This window comes from Mobula birostris, chromosome 12 (assembly GCF_030028105.1).
Source record: "Mobula birostris isolate sMobBir1 chromosome 12, sMobBir1.hap1, whole genome shotgun sequence".
In the NCBI taxonomy this organism is placed as follows: domain Eukaryota; kingdom Metazoa; phylum Chordata; class Chondrichthyes; order Myliobatiformes; family Myliobatidae; genus Mobula; species Mobula birostris.
The window spans coordinates 89,788,454-89,811,424 of record NC_092381.1 but is presented as its reverse complement, the minus strand read 5'-3'; the positions used below and the strand labels follow the sequence as shown (position 1 = coordinate 89,811,424).

Below are 22,971 nucleotides of genomic sequence, written 5' to 3'. Positions count from 1 at the left end.
TTGCTAAAAACAATAACATATTGACAACCATACTGTTAATAATAAAAAACTTCAGTCTCTGAACTTTGGTTCAAATAACCCTTACCATATGTGGCTAATTATAATTTTTAGAACCACCGATCTCAAAATTCCCTCTTCCTTGCAATGATTACTTTAGAACTTCAACTCACTGATTTCAATCCTCTAGTAAAATCAGTGCAAAGAATAAAACTCTAATAATATTTTTGCATGTTCATTAAAGATATCACAGCCAACTGACAACGATTTAAAATTTTAAAAAAAGGGAAGCTGACCATCACAGAAATGTGAAGGATTCGGAGTTCTTCCTCAGCAGAGTCTGATTCTGAGTAGATAGTTGGGATCAGGCCTGGTAAACGATGAGCGATATTTTGATGGTGAACATGGAAAAGCAAGGTCCCATTTTCCAGCCATTGTTGCCTCCAGCGAACATGGGGGATCTCGTCGGCATAGCCAGATATCTCTGCAAGCAAAAAAAAAACAAGGATATTGATTGAGAATTTCATTGAAGAAAGTGGAAAGCCCAAAGCATGTTGAAAGCAATTTCAAATTTAATAATATAACAACACTTCAGCAAATGCAATAATATGTAATCTTTCCCCTGTACTCATGGTAACTTATTTATTGATTCAAACAAAAGAGAAGCTGGAAGCATCCCTGAACTTCAATTAAATTTCAATCAAAAACAAGTAAAAGATATTGAACTTTCAAATTACAGATTAGATAAGGTAAGAATTAATGGGCACTTGCATACTTCATTCAGCTAGTTGTCAACCCAAATCAGGAAATAATAATGGGTAGTTCGATTATCATGAATAATATTCCTATAATAGGAAGAAATATTCAATCATGGCAGTGCTTTTCATTGCAATAAGTAGAACATTAACTGTACACCCAAATCCATCATGTGAAATACACTCCAAGCACATTACTGGGCTATGTATCAACCAAGAAATATTCATGATGAGACATTGCAACAAGTTCCTTCAATTCCCCTCTATAGTGAAAATTCTACAGATTCTACTCTGCGCCTCTTCTGTACTGCCAAGTCCTAAATGTATATTTAATTTAATTCTAGGTACAAATAATAAAGTAAACATTTAGTTCAATATTGATGGACTCAGAAGTGTTCGATTTGTGCAGAGGTCAAGCATTGCAAGTTGTTAATTTGCTGAACATACAACATGCAAAATCTATACATATTTTAATAATCTTAATCGTAATGCACAATCCTATGGGAATCCACAAGAACATAAGATATCGGAGCAAAATTAGGCCATTTGGCCCATTGAGCCTGCTTTGCCATTTCATCATGGCTGATCCAATTTTCCTCTCAGCCCCAATCTCCTGTCTTCTCCCTGTATCCCCTCATGCCCTGACCAATCAAGAATCTATCAACCTCGGCCTTAAGTATACAGTACATACAAACTTCGCTTCCACAGCTGCCTGTGGCAAAGAATTCCACTGAATCGCCACTCCCTGGCTAAAGAAATTCCTCCTCATCTCCATTCTAAAAGGACGTTCTCCTCTGAGACTGTGTCCCCTGGCCTGGGACTCTTCCACCATAGGAAACATCCTCTCCACATCCACCCTATCAAGGACTTTCACCATTCGATAGGTTTCAATGAAGTCACCTCCCATTCTTCTGAATTCTAGTGAATACAGCCCCAGAGCCATCAGATGCTCTTCACATGACAAGCTATTCAATCCTGGAATCATATTTGTGAACCTCCTCTGAACCCTTATTAAAGTTACTTATGATGGAATGAAATCAAAAGGAGAGAATAGAAAGGACTTCAGGCTTTTAGGTAGTGAAAAGAGAACAATGCGGAATCTGAAACACAAGAAACTCTGCAGATGCTGGAAATCTAAAACAACATACACACGCACACACAGAATGCTGGAGGAACTCAGTAGGTCAGGCACCATCTGTGGAAATGATAGTCAACATTCTGGGCTGAGACCCTTCTTCAGGACTGGACTAAGGAATCTTTCCTTTTTATTTTGGAATGATTCAGTACCTATTCTAAAATTAAATGTATGTCAAAGGCTTTTAATTCAGTAAAAAAAAAGTAACTTAATGACAAATGATTTCCTGGAAGACGATTATATAGAGATAAAATTATAAAACGAGTCTCAACAATGGGGACTAATTTGAAACTATTTATGCATCTGAAATTAAAAAATCAATAGTCAGATCAACATGCAAATAGAAGAATTAAACAAAACTCAGCAAATTCATAATAATTCAGTAAAGATTCAACTGGCAATTATTTTCTCCTTGTCTCTACCAGAGACACATACCAGAAACATTAGAGAAGATAAGATGGACACTGTTGTGATACACTGCAATTTGTCAATCAGGCAATAGTCTTCATCAAAACTAACATGAAAATAGGAGCTATTTGTACTAAGTACATGCTTATTCACCCATTTCAGCTACAGAAGGACCTACTCTTGGATACATACATGGAATTATGATGTAGTGGCCAATACAGAGACTTGGCTGGCACCAGGGCAGGAATGGATTCTCAATATTCCTGGATTTCAGTGCTTTAAAAGGAATAGAGAGGGCAGAAAAAGGGGAGGAGGGGTGGCATTACTGGTCAGGGATACTACTACAGCTACAGAAAGGGTGGGTAATGTAGCAGGATCCTCTTTTGAGTCAATATGGGTGGAAGTCAGGAATAGGAAGGGAGCAGTTACTCTATTGGGGGTATACTATAGGCCCCCTGGTATCAGCAGAGATACAGAGGAGCAGATTGGGAGGCAGATTTTGGAAAGGTGAAAAAATAACAGGGTTGTTATCATGGGTGACTTTAACTTCCCTAATATTGATTGGCACCTAATTAGTTCCAAGGGTTTAGATGGTGCAGAGTTTGTTAAGTGTGTCCAGGACGGATTCCTGTCACAGTATGTGGACAGGCCGACTGGGGGGAATGCCATACTAGATCTAGTACTAGGTAATGAACCGGGTCAGGTCACAGTTCTCTCAGTGGGTGAGCATCTGGGGGAGAGTGACCACCGCTCCCTGGCCTTTAGCATTATCATGGAAAAGGATAGAATCAGAGAGGATAGGAAAATTTTTAATTGGGGAAGGGCAAATTATGAGGCTATAAGGCTAGAACTTGCAGGTATGAATTGGGATGATGTTTTTGCAGGGAAATGTACTATGGACATGTCAATGTTTGGAGATCTCTTGCAGGATGTTAGGGGTAAATTTGTCCCAGTGAGGAAGATAAAGAATGGTAGGATGAAAGAACCATGGGTGACAAGTGGGGTGAAAAATCTAGTCAGGTGGAAGAAGGCAGCATACATGAGGTTTAGGAAGCAAGGATCAGATGGGTCTATTGAGGAATATAGGGAAGCAAGAAAGGAGCTTAAGAAGGGTCTGAGAAGAGCAAGAAGGGGGCATGAGAAGGCCTTGGTGAGTAGGGTAAAGGAAAACCTCAAGGCATTCTTCAATTATGTGAAGAAAAAAAGGATGACAGGAGTGAAGGTAGGACCAATTAGAGATAAAGGTGGGAAGATGTGCCTGGAGGCTGTGGAAGAGAGCAAGGTCCTCAATGAATACTTCTCTTCGATATTCACCAATGAGAGAGAACTTGATGATGGTGAGGACAATATGGGTGAGGTTGATGTTGTGGAGCATGTTGATATTAATGGAGAGGAGGTGTTGGAGTTGTTAAAATACATTAGGATGAATAAGTCCCCGGGGCCTGACAGAATATTCCCCAGGCTGCTCCACGAGGCGAGGGAAGAGATTGCTGAGCCTCTGGCTAGAGTCTTTATGTCCTCGTTGTCCACGGGAATGGTACCGGAGGATTGGAGGGAGGCGAATGTTGTCACCTTGTTCAAAAAAGTTAGTAGGGATAGTCTGGGTGATTATAGACCAGTGAGCCTTATGCCTATGGTGGGAAAGCTGTTGGAAAAGACTCTTAGAGATAGGATCTATGGGCATTTAGAGAATCATGGTCAGAACAGGGACAGTGAGCATGGCTTTGTGAAAGGCGGATCCTGTCTAACAAGCCTGATAGAGTTTTTTTGAGGAGGTGACTAGGCATATAGATGAGGGTAGTGCAGTGGATGTGATCAATATGGATTTTAGTAAGGCATTTGACAAGGTTCCACACAGTAGGCTTATTCAGAAAGTCAGAAGGCATGGGATCCAGGGAAGTTTGGCCAGGTGGATTCAGAATTGGCTTGCCTGCAGAAGGCAGAGGGTGGTGGTGGAGGGGGTACATTCAGATTGGAGGATTGTGACTAGTGGTGTCCCACAAGGATCTGTTCTGGGACCTCTACTTTTCGTGATTTTTATTAACGACCTGGATGTGGGGGTAGAAGGGTGGGTTGGCAAGTTTGCAGATGACACAAAGGTTGGTGGTGTTGTAGATAGTGTAGGGGATTGTCAAAGATTGCAGAGGGACATTGATAGGATGCAGAAGTGCCAGATGGAGTTCAACCTGGAGAAGTGTGAGGTGGTACATTTTGAAAGGATAAACTCCAAGGCAGAGTACAAAGTAAATGGCTGGATACTTGGTAGTGTGGAGGAGCAGAGGGATCTTGGGGATACATGTCCACAGATCCCTGAAAGTTGCCTCACAGGTGGATAGGGTAGTTAAGAAAGCTTATGGGGTGTTAGCTTTCATAAATCGAGGGATAGAGTTTAAGAGTCGCGATGTAATGATGCAGCTCTATAAAACTCTGGTTAGGCCACACTTGGAGTACTGTGTCCAGTTCTGGTCACCTCACTATAGGAAGGATGTGGAAGCATTGGAAAGGGTACAGAGGAGATTTACCAGGATGCTGCCTGGTTTAGAGAGTATGCATTATGATCAGAGATTAAAGGAGCTAAAGCTTTACTCTTTGGAGAGAAGGAGGATGAGAGGAGACATGATAGAGGTGTACAAGATAATAAGAGGAATAGATAGAGTGGATAGCCAGCGCCTCTTCCCCAGGGCACCACTGCTCAATACAACAGGACATGGCTTTAAGGTAAGGGGTGGGAGTTCAAGGGGGATATTAGAGGAAGGTTTTTTACTCAGAGAGTGGTTGGTGCGTGGAATGCACTGATCAGTGGTGGAGGCAGATACACTAGTGAAGTTTAAGAGACTACTGGACAGGTATATGGAGGAATTTAAGTTGGGGGGCTTATATGGGAGGCAGGGTTTGAGGGTCGACACAACATTGTGGGCCGAAGGGCCTGTACTGTGCTGTACTATTCTATGTTCTATGTTCTATGTTCTATGTACTCTCATGAGAAGAGGATAGGTTAGAAAATCTTTGGGAAAATAAAGACAAAAGAGTCTAAAGCTGATTGACAAGATATTCAAACAAATAATCATAAACCCAGTTTCATTTTCAACCAGATGGTTTGTGCCTTTCAAGCCTTTTTTTCTGTTGATCTAAGTCAAAACTTACTGTTGAACTATTTTACAAAATGTTATGTTGAAAATACTAACTAGAATCATCTAATGCGAAGTCAGCTTTATAACAAACTTTAGTCATTTGCTCATAGAGTATGCTAAAATAAGTGTTTATATTTTCAGATCTATTAAATAACATAATGAAGAAAATCATGCCTTATGGAATTTATTATAAGGCAGGATTTTCTGCAAGAACAAGGCTGAGCCAATTTTTCTGTACCACAACGTAGAGAAAATTGACATACTGATGTAAACTGACTTTAAATAAGTTTCTTTTTCTTAAAATAAATAAATTAATTTACTGCATATATAACGTCTCAGTGTGCAATGGGTAGCACAACATTAAATAAATCTGTAGGGTTACTTTCAATTACTAAGTTAAGTGACCTTAGTCAGAACTGTAATCTTTAATTCTCTTGTTGGCCTGTAACATCCTTATCAGTTCTCAGGGTAGTAATCCCAATCATTCCATTTTCCTCTGCTTATTTTCCTTGACCTCTAGAACTCTTGGAAACATGGAAGAATGAAGATGCTGCAATCTGGAACTAGAATCAAAATGCTGGAGGAATTGTGTGGTACCTGACCCACTGAGTTCCTCCAGCATCTTGTTCCTTTCTCCTGGAACTCATAGAGGACGTACAAATCTATGGGCTAGGCAGAATGAGCAGAGATGAAAATAAGCTTAAATTCTAATAACCATAGTTGAATAAGGGAATTGACTTTATTATTTGCCTTTCACTTCAAGAGCTTCGGGGTCAAATGACAGTCTGAGTAATGGAACGGAAGCGTTTGCTGCAAAGTTGTAGAATGCCTGGGAATGCTGGGTAAAGCCAGGTTGTGTTTAAGAGGTGAATTTCTTTGTGACCTTCACTGTGTGAGATTATGCACTTAAATTGATCACTTAAGTGAATTTGTTGGCCATCAGCAGTTGAGAAGCTGTCAATACTTACAGCAGGTGACTGAAGAAAATATAAAGCCGAAGTAGTTGCCACAAAATAATTAATCATATTATTTGATTATTTCTCTTGAGTTCAGGCATAATTCTCATTTCAAAAGTTTTCATAATGTTTCATGTCATTAGTCATAGGTTTTCATAATTACAGCAATAAAGATAATTGTATTAAATACTAGCATTATAATTTTACAATGACTAGGTCACATACAATTAAAGAAAATGCTATATTCCAGTCCAGTATCATTGGATACCACCATTAACAAAGAATGCAGATGAGAATTATTGTTTCTTGAAATGCAGAAGTACCGATATCTGTTTGTACCATTACAGCATCATAAAGAGCTAAAACATGCAGACATGCCTTTCAGCCCACCATGTCTTCAGTAGCCATCAACTACCCTCTTGTACCGATCCTACATTAACTCTACTTGTTATTCACCACACTCACATCAACTCGCCCAGATCCTACCACTCAGCAACACACCAGGGACACCATATAGTATCCAATTATTCTACAAACTACACTGTCTTTGAAATATGGGAGGAAATTGGAGCTTTGGTGCTGTGAGACAGTGGTTCAACTAACTGTGCCTCTGTATGAAGGAGAATGGAGAAGACAAGAGTTCTACTGGTCTCTCTAAACCTACTGAGCTCAAACAGATATATTCCACTGATAGTAAAGGATCATTCCAAACTATAAAATAAGAAATTGTCTTGTTCTGTCTTTTATGGTTGACAGTCAGATGTTTTTGTATCCACAAAGAATATTAACAAGTATGAAAGGATAAGATAAAAATCAGCTTCTATTTGTTTCAGAGATGTCGTTTTCATTTGATCCAGTGGAAGGATTAATGTTGATCTGCCCAGTGCCATGACATCCAACAAAATGATCTAAAGAAAGGATTTATTATTACTATAGACAGGACAAATGGAACTGCTTGAACTTGTCATAACTAAAGGTAGAACAAAATCAAATGTAGGCCATCCAATCACTAATTCCGGTGACGAGCTGGTGGTGATTTAGTTTCCAATTATTGACAAGCTGGAAAAAGTCTCATCAAATCCAATTACAAGGAGAATGGAAACAATTGGCTGAGGACTTACTGAGATATGATGTTTCAAATACTGATCTTTTATCTTGACAAAATTAGATCATTCTAAACCCTAACTGTCCATATTGGGTAAAAAATGTAATTGTAATGCTGCCGCTGTAAATATATTAAAAGTTCAAAGTAAGTTCATTATGAAAGTACGTATACGTCACTATGTGAAACCTGAGATTTATTTTCTTGCGGGTGTAATGCTCTGGTTAAGATTTCTACTGCTATACTGTGAGGTAGTTTATATCAGCAGTTTTCTGTAAAAGCAGTGTGCCACGCTGGAAAGCGTCTTTTGGCTTCGGCTAGGACCCAGGTTGTCCAACTTAGGAAGGTAATTCAGCCAGTCAAGGTTGTAGGATGTGAGAGAAGGTTCTAGAGAGCAGTGAGGAAGAGTTTTCTAAAGGACAGTGGTCTGGTTTGAGGTCTTTTAGGCAGTAGTTGAAGAGGCGGGACAGAAGGGAAGATGTTGCAGAATGCTGTTGGAAGGACAGGCAGCTGATTGGCCCCAAGCAGGAGGGGCCCATACTACAGAGAGAGAGAGAGAGAGGGAGAGGGAGCCAGTTTGTTCGAGATGGTCTTTGAAGGGAGTTCAAAACTTGGTGGATGTTTTCGCACAGACTGTGGGTCCAGTGTGTGAGTAAGAGATACACCCCTGAATACTCCAGTATGATCTCCAATGTTTACGTGCAGATTTTCCCTTCTGCCCTGCTCCTCAGCTCCCATCAAAAAGACCCCAAACCAGACCACTGTCCTTTAGAAAACTCTTCCCCACAGCTCTCTGGAACCTTCTCTCACATCCCACAACCTTGATTGGCTGACTCACATTCCTAAGTTGGACAACATGGTTTAACTGTAATGGGACTTTTTCTTTTCTTTTCTTTTTCCTATTAACTTTTGATAAAGCTGAAGTTGGTGAATACAGTTTCCTTGTAATTTTATACTGTGTGCAATCTGTTACTTCTTGTCACCTGATAATTGTATTATGGCAGTACTTATACAGCATTTGCTTAAATGGAGGTTCCCTTAATTGGAACATCCCAACTTTCTTGATCAGCTGAACCCAAATCATACTGGCCTTAGATGGATAGTGTTTTATAAAGCTGGCCTTCTCACTGCTGAGTCCCACGGCTGTTAGCCAAGTTTGCATACAAGCTCGGTGAGAGGGTTATACAGGCATACACATTAGATCCAAGAAACATAATAGAATCAACAAAAACCACACCAAATAGCACGGGCAAACAACCAATGTGTAAACAGCAACAAACTGTGCAAATAGAAAAGAGAAGATGTAATAATAATAAACAAATATACAGTATATTTATATATTTATATATCAAGCAAATGAGATGAAGAGTCCTTGAAAAAGAGTCTCTAGGTTGTGGGAACAGCTCAGTGATGGGGCTGGTAAAGCTGAGTGAGGCTACCCTCTCTGGATCAAGAGCATGATGGCTAACTGTTCCTGAACCTGGTGATGCGGGTCTGAAGGATTCTGTACCTTCTTCTTGACGGAAGCATCCAGAGGATGATGGATGCTGCTTTCCTGTGATAGCGTTCCGTGTAGCTGTGCTCAATGGTGGGGTGGACTTCACCCAGGATGAACTGGGCCGTATCCACTACTTTTTTTTAGGATTTTCTGTTCAAGGACTTTGGTGCTTCCTTACCAGGCCATGATGCAACCAGCCAAGATCCTGACTATCACACATTTATCAAAGTTTGTCTAAGTTTTAGATGTTATATCGAATCTGAGGAAACTTCTCAGGAAGTCGAGGCAGTACCATGCTTTTGTTGTAATTGCACTTACATGCTGTTCCCAGGACATATCCTATGAAATGATAACACCAAGGAATTTAAAGTTGCTGACCTTCTCCATCTCTAATCCCCACTGAGGACTGTCTGATGGACCTCCAGTTTGCTCCTCCTGTTGTCAATAATCAGCTTCTTGGTCTTGCTAGCATTGAATTAGAGATTGTTGTGGTACTACTCAGCTTGTCACCAGCTTTGACTCAGCCAAAGACAATGGTGTCATCATGAAACTTAAATATGTGCGAAGTGGCAATTCTGGACCAAACTTGAATCACTGAAGGATACTCGATAACTGTAGCACAGCTTGAATGCTACTACCTCTTACAAAGTGAAACCAAGTGACAACAAAGTTTTGCTCCAGATGAGCTCAATGCTTTTGTGCGTGATTGGACCATTGAAATGTACAAGAAACTTCATGACCTCCCACAGCCCTCAGTGACTCTGATATTTCAGTCTCTGAGGCTGACGAGAGAACATGCTTCAAGAGGTGAACCCGCAGAAAACATCTGACCCAGATTACTAAAGACCTGTGTTGATCAACTGGCGGGAGTGTTCACCGATATCCTTAACCTCTCGCTTCGTCAATCTCAGGTACCCACCTGCTTCAAGTAGGCTTCAATTGGACTGGTATCCAAGAAGGATATGGTAATCTGCCTCAATGACTATTGTCCAGTAGCACTGACATCCACAGTGATGAAGTGCTTTACGAGGCCGGTGATGAAACATATCAACCCCTGCCTGAGCAGCGACTTGGATCCACTCCAATTTGCCAACTGTCACAACAGGTTCACACCAGATGCCATTTCATTGGCTCTTCACTCAACACTGGAACATCTGGACAGCAAAGATGCCTACACCAGGATGTTCTTTAAGGACTACAGCTCAGCATTCAATGCCATCATCCCCTCATCCTCTCAAAACTAAGCTTCAGGACCTTGACCTCAATACCTCCTTGTGCAATTGGGTTCTTGATTTCTTCACTTGCAGCCCCCAACCTGCTTGGATTGGCAAGAGCATCTCTTCCACAATCTTAATCAGCAAAGGTTCACCCCCTGCAGTACTCACTTTATACTTATGGATATATGTTGAAGTACAAGCCACTGAATGGGGAGACATACAATCTAGCAATTGTTTGTATTATTCCCAACTGAGCTTCGTGGGTTCAGAATCAATTCTTGAACTAAAATTTAAGGAATGAAAAGTTCAAAGGTTCATTTTATTATTAAGGTATACAACTCTGAAATTATTCAATTCTCCAAGTTATACAGAAGTTAAACAGAAATTGATTCAATATTGCCTCAACATCACTACTCTATGGTTCTGGATTGTAGCTTACTTCAGAAGATATTTCAATGGGAAGATACAAGGTATATTTCAATTCAATATAATTATGCCATAAACTGCATCCAGGAGAAGCATTAATTTTCAAGGGTGCAAAATGCTGTTAATGGCATAATAAATATGTGCTCCTCTTTATGTCCAATTCCTAGCAGTTTATTTGAATATTGTTAAATATTTCTCCAGGAGTTTGAAGCTGGTAAGTTGTTTCACCAGGTAGATTCTCCTTTAATTAATGTCATGATGATAAGCATTATCATGTTGCAACTTTTTTTAAGAAGCAGCTAAATTAGATAAAAATACTAATGCTTCAGTAAAATCTGTCAAGGGACTGTGAAATACTGTGTGACAATGGGATGAGTTTGCATTTTTTCACATTTGGAAATTGGGTTCAATATGGTCAGAATGGTGAAATGAAAATCTCTTCTCTCTGCATGTTGTACAATGTCAATCCAATTTGCCTGAACTCCAGCAAATTTGAAATTGAATCCCACTCTTTCTTGTTTGGTGATTAGTGGGTCCCGTGGCAGTCTCAGAAAGATTTTAAGTCAGTGGAAGTCAACACCAGTAGTTTGGAAGCTGATATGAAGCTGAAATGAGAAATTTCCATGAAGAACAAAGCAAATTCAGAAACATGGACCTGAGAGCAATATGAATAACTATTGGATTCCTAGATGTAACTTTGAGAAAGCTGGTCTATAAAGTTTTATATTACAATCATTAGGGTTACAGATATTCACCATTGCAGAGTTCACAAATCAACATGCAAAAAAGGGAGTATGGAGTAAAATTGGATCTTAAGGAATTTGTTGGGGGAGAAAAGTAAATAAATAGACATAAACAAAATGCTGGAGGAACTGAGCAGGTCAGGCAGCATCGATGGAGAGGAGGTTTAAAAAATAATAATGCTTCAGGTTGAGATCTTTTATCAAGACCTGATGAAATATCTCAGTCTGAAATGTCAACTCTTTATTCCTCTCCATAGATGCTGCCTGGCCTGCTCAGTTCCTCTAGCATTTTGTGTGTGTTCATCTGTATTTCCAGCATCTACAGGATCTCTTCTCTTCTTAATTTGTTATGATTCTTTTTAACTTGCATATCTTGCAGCTTGCATTATAGAAAATTACGATACTGATCTTTCACTTAAGAACACAAGCTACTCCTTGGGACATCATGCTGCATTTGTACCAAACATTGCTTAGACTTTACTAAGACTATTGTGTAGAGTTCTGGTAGAAAGCTTGTGGTAGCAAGAGAGATTGCGTAGAAGGTGTGCTCATACAGTGTCTCCCTTGCCATGAAAATCTGCAAAGTGAGCTCCAGCTGTATCTCAGTTAAGTGGTCAAGCTTCTCCTCACCTACTGCACTTATCATGGAAGCACGATGCACTACAACACAAATCATTAGGAGATGGAGTAAAAGTTAGAAGTAATCCACAATAAATACAATATGAGGTGAATAACATTTGCAATCCCTCCTTTTTCTTTCTTGGATGAATGGTGGATCCATCAGAGTTCATACGCAAATAGATAAGCCCTCAAATTTCTTTCTATGCATATTTCATGGGTTATGTCTGATTTAAAGAACTGTGGGTCAGTGAATGGTGTGGTAGTATAATGGTTAAATTACTGGACTACATTAAAATTTGAGTTAGGCTTGACTAACTTACATTCAAACTTCACCAATGCATTGGGTAAGTTAAAATCTGTCATGAAACAAACCTGAAATTGAAAATTTATCAACAAAAATGTCAAGCACTGGGTTTTTGTAAAGGAAGCATATCATTTAATCTTAACGTTGAGGGAAGAAATCCATTATCCTTCATTATCTGATGTAGAAGTGGCTCAAGACCTACAGGTCAACTTAGAACTTCCTTCTGAAATGGCTGAGTGAGGTATTAAATTCAGGGGCAACTAGGGGTTGGTAATAAATAGTCATTCTAAGTAAGCATTTAGCATAGCCATATTAAGATGTCATATGGAGTTTTCCTTCAAAGTGTCTTTCTGTATCATGACATAATAATAATAGCAATCTCTTCAGTAATTCACAATGCCTTCCGGTTCTAAATTGTCCAATGATCTATTTGGTATGTACTGTTACATGAAAGTGCTTTCTATCCAGCTTAGTGTCAGTCACTGCAGCTTGGTATATTGATGACTAAAGGCAAAGAGTAGGGAGAAAATGCTCTTTTCCCCTTACCCATTTATTGGAGTCTCTGACTTTACCTGACACCACTTCGGCAAAAGCTTCTCTGTGGATATCACGGCCTGCTGGAGCTCGAGTTGAAAACAGATGCAAGAGGTTTGGCACAATAGGCATTAGTCAGAACAGCTGAAAAATCAAATGCTTTTGACATCACTTTAAACAATGCTCCTGGATCCATCAGAATAATCCTGTTATACTCCTTGACAACTCATGCACTGCTGTCATTAAACACAATCATTACAATATCCTGAACAGCTTGACAAGCTGCAATCTACAAACCAAATGCTAACCCCATCCGTTCTCTTCTCCATAGCTGTAAGAACCAGGCAGTAAGAAAAAGAACATTATTGTTTGCTGAGGCATATTCAGGAGTGAGTTACACTTGACTGAATCAATCCTGCTGGGCACCCATTGACAGGTCCACCCTGTCTCGACTCCAGCTGAGCATTGTTCTGCCAGATGACGTACACTGAAATCCAGAAATGGAGATTATAGACCTAGAGTGACAGGTTTATTATGAACAATCAATTGGAGATTACACCAGCATGAGAAAAGGAGAATAAAACATGTACTTATTGCATAATGGATAGAATTTAGAAATGGGGAAGCATTGTAACAATTGTTCAGTATACTTTTGTGGTCATGCCCAGAGTACTGTGCACAATTTTAGTTTGTGTATTTAAGAAAAGATGCACTAATAGTGGAGGCAGTACTCCATAAGAGATTCACTGGGCTAATTTCTGAAATATCGGTTTCAAAGTACATTCAAAATATGTGTACATTACAACCTTGAGATTTGTCTCCTAACAGGCAGCCATGAAACAAAGAAACCCAACAGAACCCATTAAAAAAAAGAAAATTGTCAAACACCCAATGTGCAGAGAGAAGAAAAACAAATCGTGCAAAAATAAATGCAAGCAAATAACATTCTGAACTGAAGTCCACAAAGGGAGTCTGCCCACAGACCCTTAGTTCAGCACAGAGGGGAGCAGTGAGTTGAACCAACCTGTCCCTCCCTTCGGGCCCAGACACCCTGACTTTTTCAATCTGACCCGGCAACTAAATTGTGATCCAAACGTTGGGCTCTTCGATATGCTCTGGGGCCTGGACCCTGCCACCTCGATCCAGCCTGTACCCGTCCTTTCTGATTTGGCCCAGCTCTTACATTGATCAAATCTCAGGTCTTGCTCGCTCTTGGCAACAGGCCTGCTGCCTCACCTCAGATCAATTGTGCCACACCAAATTGCCTCCAAGTTCAAAGGGAAGTCACAGGGAAATAAGTTCTAATGATTGTTTTACCCTATCAGAGAACTTAAGGAAATTAGATCCATATTCTTTGGAGTCTGGAATAATGAAAAGTGATCTTACTGAAACATAAACCCAAAAGGGGCATGGTGCATTCCTTTCTGCACTGCTCATTCAAGTATCAGTCAAGATAGCTCTTAAATGATGCTACTGTTCCTGTCTCCATCACCTCCTCTGGTAGATTATTCCACTAATCAACTACATGTTGTTTAAATACGTGGTCCTTAGATCTCCTTTAAACCTTCTCCCTCTCACCTTAAACCTCTGACAACCAGTTTTAGGTAAGCATGACACAGTATATGGGCTATATACGTGTATATAGGTACTTACAGGAAACTCTCATAATTTTATGCACCTCTATTATGTCACCTCAATTGCTCTAGATTTAGCCGATCCAGTCTCTCCTAATATTCCCAAGCCCTCCAATCCATATAATATCCTAATGAATCCTTTACGCTCCTGCTCTCACTTAACCACAACCATCATAATATATTGTAACCAGAACTACAGTATCATGTAAAAGTCTTAGGCATGTATTTGTCAACATGGAGCAGAGAGTGAGTTTATTAATCTGGCAGGAGCAAAGGAATTTGGGAAGGATGTGGGACAGGTGGCAGAGGATTACCAGGGGTGGCGGGGGTGGCACAGGTGCAGACACACCCAGCCCTGAGACACCAGGCAAGGTCACTTGGTTCCAAACAATTGGTTTATTGATTGTTACAGAATATTTTGCAGGTGCTTCCCGCTCCCTTCCCTTTCCCCAACCATGATTCCCCTCTCCCTGCCCCCTTTCCACTTCCAGTCCACAACAGAGACTCACATCAAGATCAGGTTTATTTGTTTTTTTATATAGCAGCAGCAGTACAGTGCAATACATAAAATTACTACATTAATGAGCAAAGGTCTTTGGCACCATAACTATATATATGTGTCAAAGACTTTTGCATAGTACTATGCATACAATACACCAAGTATTGCCCTACTACTATTTCGTACAATTGCAATATAACATCCCAACTTCTATACTCAGAGCTTTGGCTAATGAAGTAAATGAAGTCATACAGGTTCCTTACCATCCTGTCTGACTGTTTTCTCAATTTCTTGGAACTATGTACTTGTATCCCAAGGTCTGGCTGTCCATAAAGTCTGTCACTCCCTAGGGCACAGCCATTCTCAATGTATGCCCTGCTCTGGGTTAATTAACCAGGAATTGCTTCTTGCAGAGGACGGTGAATCTCTGGGTGTAGAAGTTAGATTACTGGAGTACTTAAAGTTGAGATAGATACATTTTTGAGAGATCACGGAACTGAGGGCTTCGAAAACTGTCACAGAACAGAAGTTGAGACCTATGGCAGATTAGCAATGATCAGACTGAATGACAAGTTCGGTTTGAGGAACTGAGTGGCCCAATCCTACTCCTATTTACTTGTGTCTTCACATTCCTATAGTACCCTTTTCACAACCTCAGGATATTTCAAACCACATTACAGTCTTGAATTAATACTACCCATCTAATGCTGATCCGAAACTCGATTGAAACTGCTCAGTTGCATGTCTCTTTGAAACCAATGCTCACCAGCACAGCAAAAACACCAAAGGTTCTGCAGATTCTGAGCAGCATACACGAAATGCTGGAGGAACTTCACAATGAAGGTTTTCAATGAAGATTTTTTTTTCCCCAAAACATCGACTGTTCAGTCACTTCTGTTGATGCTGCAAGACCTGCTGAATTGCTCCAACACTTTGTGTGGATGTTGCTCACCAGCATAGAATGGATTTCAACTTAGGACCCAGAAGTACATCACATTGTTTATTTTTCCCAGTAAAGTCATCCTGAATATGTCCTTCCGCGTAGCAGGAACCATTGGAGTGTAAACCCTGTTGGTGTGAAGGAAACGTAGTAATGATATTGCTCACAGCAAACTTCCAAAAACAATGGGATCATGATTAAGTCGTCTTTTCTTATGATGTTGATTGGGAGATGAATAATGGTAAGGAGAACACTAATAATACTTCTGCTTGTCTTCATAATACAGTTCTTTGTCTTAAAAATGATAGCAATTGGTTTAGTACATCACCCAAATAATGTGGAAATTTCTTTTGTCCTGTGCTGGATTAAAATGCCAACATCCGTTAAAATGAAGGACTTTCCACGCCCAACCAGCTCCGTTGGATGAGGCACATTTTAGCATCATAGAGTCCTTCAGCATGGAAGCAAGCCTTTCAGCCCACCAAGTCTGCACTGGCCATTAATCATTCATCTGGTCATAATTCTACACTAATTCATGTTATTCTCCCTACACCCCTGCAATTCGGAGTGGCCAGTTAACATTCTACACATCTTTGGGATACAGATGGAATCATGGTCACAGTGAACGATGTGCAAACTGCACACAGTCAGCTTGGGAGGTCAGAATTGAACCCATATTTCTGGAACTGTGAGACAAGATATTTCTGGTGGACATAGATGAAATATCAAATTAATACCCACTGACTCATCGAACAAAGCACAAAGTATATTTATTATCAACCTTGAGATTTGTCTCCTTATAGACAGCCACAAAACAAAGAAACCCAATCAAACCCATTAAAAAAGACCATCAAACATCAATGCGCAGAAGAAAAAAACAAATCATGCAAAAAATAAAAGTAAGCAACTAACATTCAGACCTGCAGTTCACAAAAGTGAGTCAACAGCCACTAAGCCAGTCATTATGGCAGCTGGCCCAGGAGCTTGTTAGTTGCAAACCACAGCCTCAGTTCAGCGCAGAGATGAGTAAATTTCACCAAGTAGTGAGCTGAATACCAGCTCTTCCCTTGCCTCTGGCCCTTCTTGAATACTCCTTGCCAATTCATAGGAATTCTCAGCTAATAAAAGTCCAAACTGGAGAAAGACATTGAACCTCTCTGGTCTCTATGTTAGTTACAAGGAGGCCAAGCACAAGCAACAGAAGGAGCTCATGCCATCCTAAACAGCCCAGCCTACTCTCTATTCCATTCAAACATGTCCAGTCCTAACACTGGCATTTGTAGAGAATATCTTGCAGGACAATGAGGAAAAAAGTAGAAAATTAAACATTATAGATTGTTCTATAAAAGTTATGAGAGGAATTACTCTTGAAATAGTTTTAATTCTGGACTCCCTGATTCTGAAGGATTAGGAATTATTTGTACCTTCACAGACAAAGGAAATATGTGATGTAGGCTCAAGAAAAAGCAATTACTGCTGACATGATTATTATGTCTACACAGTAGATGACTCAGAATCTGGTTGCAGATAAAACCAAAGGTGATAGGGCTCATTATATTAACTAGCAATTGCTGGGTCCATTGAAATCAAATCACAGAACACAAGAAATCAATATAATGAATTGTATAGTTAGCTATGTTGAGGAGATTTACTTTAGGTTAAGCTAAGATTTCACAACAGCTCACCTTTGAACTGTTACTGTGATTATGTTTTAGGGCAAGTCATTAAAATACTACAAAAAGAGATAGTAATTTATTATTAACTGCTTTGGGGTGCATGGCTGCACTGCTAGATCCAGTTTAAACTGAATCATCAACTTCACTGATGACACAACGGCGAATGGCCTCATCAACGACGACAACGAGTCGGCGTGCAGAGAGGATGTAGAGCGGCTGGTAGAACGGTGTGAGCACAGCAGTTTGAGTCACCATGTGGACAAGACGAAAGAGATGATTGTGGACTTTAGGAAGGTGCAGATGCACATATACAGCTGCTCCCTGGAGAGAGTTAGAGGTACCAAGTTTCTGCAAGTGTGCAAAACAGACAATCTCAACAGGTCCGTCAACACTATCTCTTTGGTCAAGAAAGCGCAGCAGCGGCTCCTCTTCTTGAGGACATTGAGATAAGTCTGGCTTCACTCCCCCACCCTCCATTCTAGCCATTGAGCACCATCCAGAGTATCCCGACCAGCTGCATTACTGCCTGGTCACCTGGAAAGGGAATTGCAAAGCATCTGACCACAAGTCCTACAGACTGCTGAGAGGATCGTTAATGTCTCTCTTCCACCCATCAGAGATATTTATTGGGAGTGCTGTGTACGTAGGGCCCTTAGCATTATCATTCATCCCTCCCATCTGTCCAACAATCTCTGTAAACTTCTACCATCAGTAACCATAACCATATAACCATATAACAATTACTGTCTTATCAGGACAAGAACTGTTTGAATGGGAAATAGCCTCTTCTTCCAGGCTGTAAGTCTACTGAATCCCTACCACCACCTCAGTCTCATCACGCATGAAGCGTCAGTAGCATTATAATGTTCACTTTTTAACTTGTGTCATAAATACACTTATGATTTGTTAATTTACTCGTGGTAATATTAGTTTATGTATAATGTGTGTGAGTTATAGGTACTGTGTTGTGCACCTTGGTGCAGAGGAAAGTTGTTTCATTTGGCAGTATACATGCTTATTTAAGAGGACAGATTTTTCTTTCTTCAGGAATAATGAAATTTATGGATGTTTAATTGGCATAATCCCAAAATTTGTCCCAAGGGCAACAAGTCACTTTGGGCATCACTCCTCAATTCATTCATTCTTTCCTAGTATTCAACATATATTTGTGTGTGTATATATATATATATTATATAAACTACTATTCATTGTGTTGCTGATAAATCTCGATTGAAAGGTTCTTTTGCATCAAAGGCTACCAAAGAGTTTCACTCCAGTAATTTTAACACTTAATTTTATTCTCAGTTAACAGGCATTGTTTCCAGGGTCGCCCCTGAATTGAAAACCATCCTGCCTCCATAATATGTCACTGTTCTTCATTAACAGTTAGTGTTAATCCAGAAACACTCAGCAATAATGGTCATGTATTTCACAAAGTCTTATTTACAACATGTGAAATATTAAGTAATCTAATGACGCCATATGGGCAGACATGATGGGCCAAGAGGCCCAATTCTGCTCCTAAAATTTATGGATTATATTCATGTGCTCATATACGCCTCACATTCAAACTGTAATGTCAGGGAGAGGCAGAGTAAGGCATCTCTAAGTTTCTCAGCCAAGGCATCATTATATTCATGGCTAACATCTCAATAAATAATGAATGTTTTAAAAATATACTGACATATACATAAAATATTCTGAATTATTCTATTTCAATGACAAAAATATCTATTAATTCTTTTACAGATTGTGTTAATTATGCTATGAGGAGCAGAGGGTAATATGTTTGCACATATACTATTATTTGACATGGGATAATCAACATCTTGTTGAAAACTGTTTAATTAGTGAAGGCATCTTATACCAAAAATAAACCAGTTTCTAGTCTGATCACAACTATTCTGATGGTGAATAAACTGAAGAAGGAATGAGGGAAAAGTTTAATTATGTACATTTTTGCCAGTAAATGAAATATTTTGTTTTCTTATTCTAATACCCTGTATCAACGTCAAAAACTCTGAAACCGGAATACAACTCATGGACAGGGAGATGAGCTTATTTATTAGTTGCTCATTGGAGCACCCCTTAATGCACCAGTACAATGTTTACTGTATTTCCTATCATAGCAACCTTGTAGTTTGGAGTATTGCTGTTAATTTAAAAATTAGTACAAATTATATTAGTTCAATTACATTAGTCCAATTAGTTCAGACCCACTTATTAAAGAAGCTGATGCCCATGTATTTATGACCCAAGACCCAATAATGAAAGTTATAATTTTAATTTTTACTATGTTGTCATCTTGAAAATATCTTTCTGTACTTCAAGAAATAATTAAACATGATAAACATTAATGAATCTTAGTACAAGTGTTTTCCCAGTCACACTAGGAAGATCAGATCGTGATGTATCATATTTGCTGCAACTACCATCTTGAATGAACAAAAATCTTGGTCTCCAATTGGAAATGGATCTTGTATAAAAAGCCCGTCAGAAAGTGGCTCCAGCTACAATGTCAAAGAAGCCAAAGAGGTCCAAATCCAACAACAGAAACTTATAGCACAAAGGAGACCATTCAACTTAAGTTAGCCAAAAATACAAGCTACTTAGACTCACTGCAGTCATGGCCTTTGGTTCAAGGCCCTGTGTGTTTTTGGCGCATCAAGTGCACTTCAAGTTACATTTTAAATGGCAGTAGGGCTTATACTCCAACGCTGTTTCAGTCAGATTCCAGATTCATGGCTGTCTTTGAGTAAAAGGATATTTTTCTCAATTTTCCGTTCACCTGTGTACTGTATTTACCTATCCGTTGTGGACCTTGGAATTTTCCTGGTTATCTAGACCTCTCAATATTCTATTTCATGGAATACAATCACAAATACAGATCTCTTCTCACAGAAGTTCCTCTGACCTGATAACATCCTCAGAAGCTCCCTCCTGACCCTCCCTACTGCTGTCTACAGCATGCTAGTCAGAACATTAAACTATACCCTACCTGTGGTCAAGTGGTTGTTTTATATACAGTATATATTTATATTTTTCTTTTTGCATGACTGTATGTGTACCCATGAACTTGAGTGTGCTGTGTGCCTTATGCTATGTACCTTTTTCTTGGCTCCAGAGGAACGCTGGGTGTTTGGGTGTATTCATGTGTGGTTGAATGATAATTAAACTTCAACTTGATTTGAATTTTGATTTGATATTATATAAAAAATAAATATATGTACACATATTTAGATACACACATATTTAATAGTATCTTAATACAGCATGTATTTATATTATATAAATACATATTTAGAAATGCTAGAAATATCCAGTATGTAAGCTTATATCTCTGAGGAGAGAAGTGGAGATAACATATCAGCTCGGTGACCCATCGTTTGTTGTCTTGAATAGACTTATCATTTATTGTGTATTCCCAGTTCTCCTCAAATAGTTTACCTTATACTTCTCTAAATTGATTTCCATTTGCCATATTTCTGTCCAAACGATATAGGTATTTTACTATTTACAGTTTTGTTCCTTGTCATCGGTTTTCTGGACACCTTTTCTGAAGTTGCACACTTCCAAATGATCCCTCCATCTACCAAATCACAGTACAAGGGACCATACACAATGCCCAGCAAAATTCACTAAAAACAGCCTTCCAGTCAATAAAACAGTTGTTGACCAATTCCCTTGTGAGTTACTACTGAGTTAATATTAGCTTGCTTGACGCCGGCCCCCTAGGCCTGAGTCAACATAATAGTCGTAGTAATATTAGTTCCACTGTGTATATTTCCTTTGATTGTATGGACTTCTGCTTCAGCCAATCACGTCTGCCAGATTACACAAATGATGCAAATCTGCCAGATTTGCAGTGCATCAAATCATGGAAAAGCTGATCCATATTTGGCAGAAAGAGGAAGTTGTATTGCACAACATCAGCAAATTGATAAAAGGTAACTGAGATTATTTCAACTTTAAAACATGCTGAGTCATATACTGTAAAAGAACTGATTTATCTCTTATGAATATCTATAAAATATGTACACTTCAAATGAATTCATACTTGGCGAGATATATAAACAGTCATGCTTATGAGTAAATCCATTTTATAATACATACACAATATAAACAATATGATGAAATATTGACTTTGATTTGCTAATTTTGTTTTGTAAATATTGTTGAAATAATCACATTTTCTCTCTTCCTGAAAACTACCTGTGGATCTAGTGCCTCAGAAGACATGTTACTTCTCTGCCTGATTTTCATCTCGCGGTCACCACCACTTCTGCTTCAATGCAGTTTCTTCATCTCCGCCTCCCCATTCTTATCCTTGCACTGACTTGGTTGAATACAGCTCCAGCAATGACCAAGAAGCCCAAAGTGGAGAAAGCAGCCTACTTGACTTGCATCCCATCCACCAATCACTCCCATTACACTGCCACCCTTGCCTTTTGCCAATTGTTCCAATACTGCTCTTTTTAAACACTGGACAAAATTAATGGTTAAGAGTAAAATAATCCCTATTTCTTGTCCCAATGAAACCATATAGAAAGGAGACTGCAAATAGGCCTGAAAAGTAACAGCATTGTGAAGTTAGCATCTCAGTTCTCAGGGCTCGCAGCTCTACAAAAGAGGACAATGCTGGGCAGAAGGTAGACAGATGACAAGTCCATTTCCCCCTCACCCAGCAACATAAACATACACGCACATAAAAGAAGTGACAGAAAATTATACTTAGAAATATTTTGATTCTTTCTTTAAACAGAAATTCAGAATCAGAATCAGATTTATTATCCCCGGCATGTGATGTGAATTTTGTTAACTTAGCAGCAACAGTTCAATGCAATACATAATCTAGCAGAAAAAAAAGATAACAATCATAATAAATAACTAAATCAATTACAGTCTACGTATAATCAATAGACTAAAAGTCATGCAAACTACAGAAATACTATATATTAAAAAAAGGGAGGTAGTGTCCAAGGGTTCAATGTCAATTTAGGAATTGGATGACAGAGGGGAAGAAGCTGTTCTTGAATCACTGAGTGTGTGCTTTCAGGCTTCTGTACGTCCTACCTGATGGTAACAGTGCGAAAAGCGCATGCCCTGGCTGCTGGAGGTCCTTAATAATGGACGCAGCCTTTCTGAGACACTGCTCCCTGAAGATGTCCTGGGTACTTTGTAGTCTAGTATCCAAGATGGAGCTGACTAAATTTACATACTTCTGCAGCTTCCTTTGGTCCTGTGTAGTAGCCCCCCCCCCCCCCCCCGCAATAACAGACAGTGATGCAGCCTGTCAGAATGCTCTCCACGGTACATCTATAGAAGTTTTTGAGTGTATTTGTTGACATGCCAAGTCCCTTCAAACTCCTAATAAAGGATAGCCGCTGTTTTGTCT

The 22,971-nt window shown here is 39.4% G+C and overlaps 1 protein-coding gene across 1 annotated transcript in view; it reads right to left on the bottom strand.

Moving 5' to 3' along the window:
* The window catches only part of astn1 (astrotactin 1), a 2,762,425-nt gene that overhangs the window by 2,221,931 nt on the left and 517,523 nt on the right, over window positions 1-22,971 (bottom strand). The window contains exon 2 of the mRNA XM_072274559.1: window positions 294-481. Within this exon, the coding sequence (XP_072130660.1) occupies window positions 294-481 (188 nt within the window). The remainder of the gene's footprint in view (window positions 1-293; window positions 482-22,971) is intronic.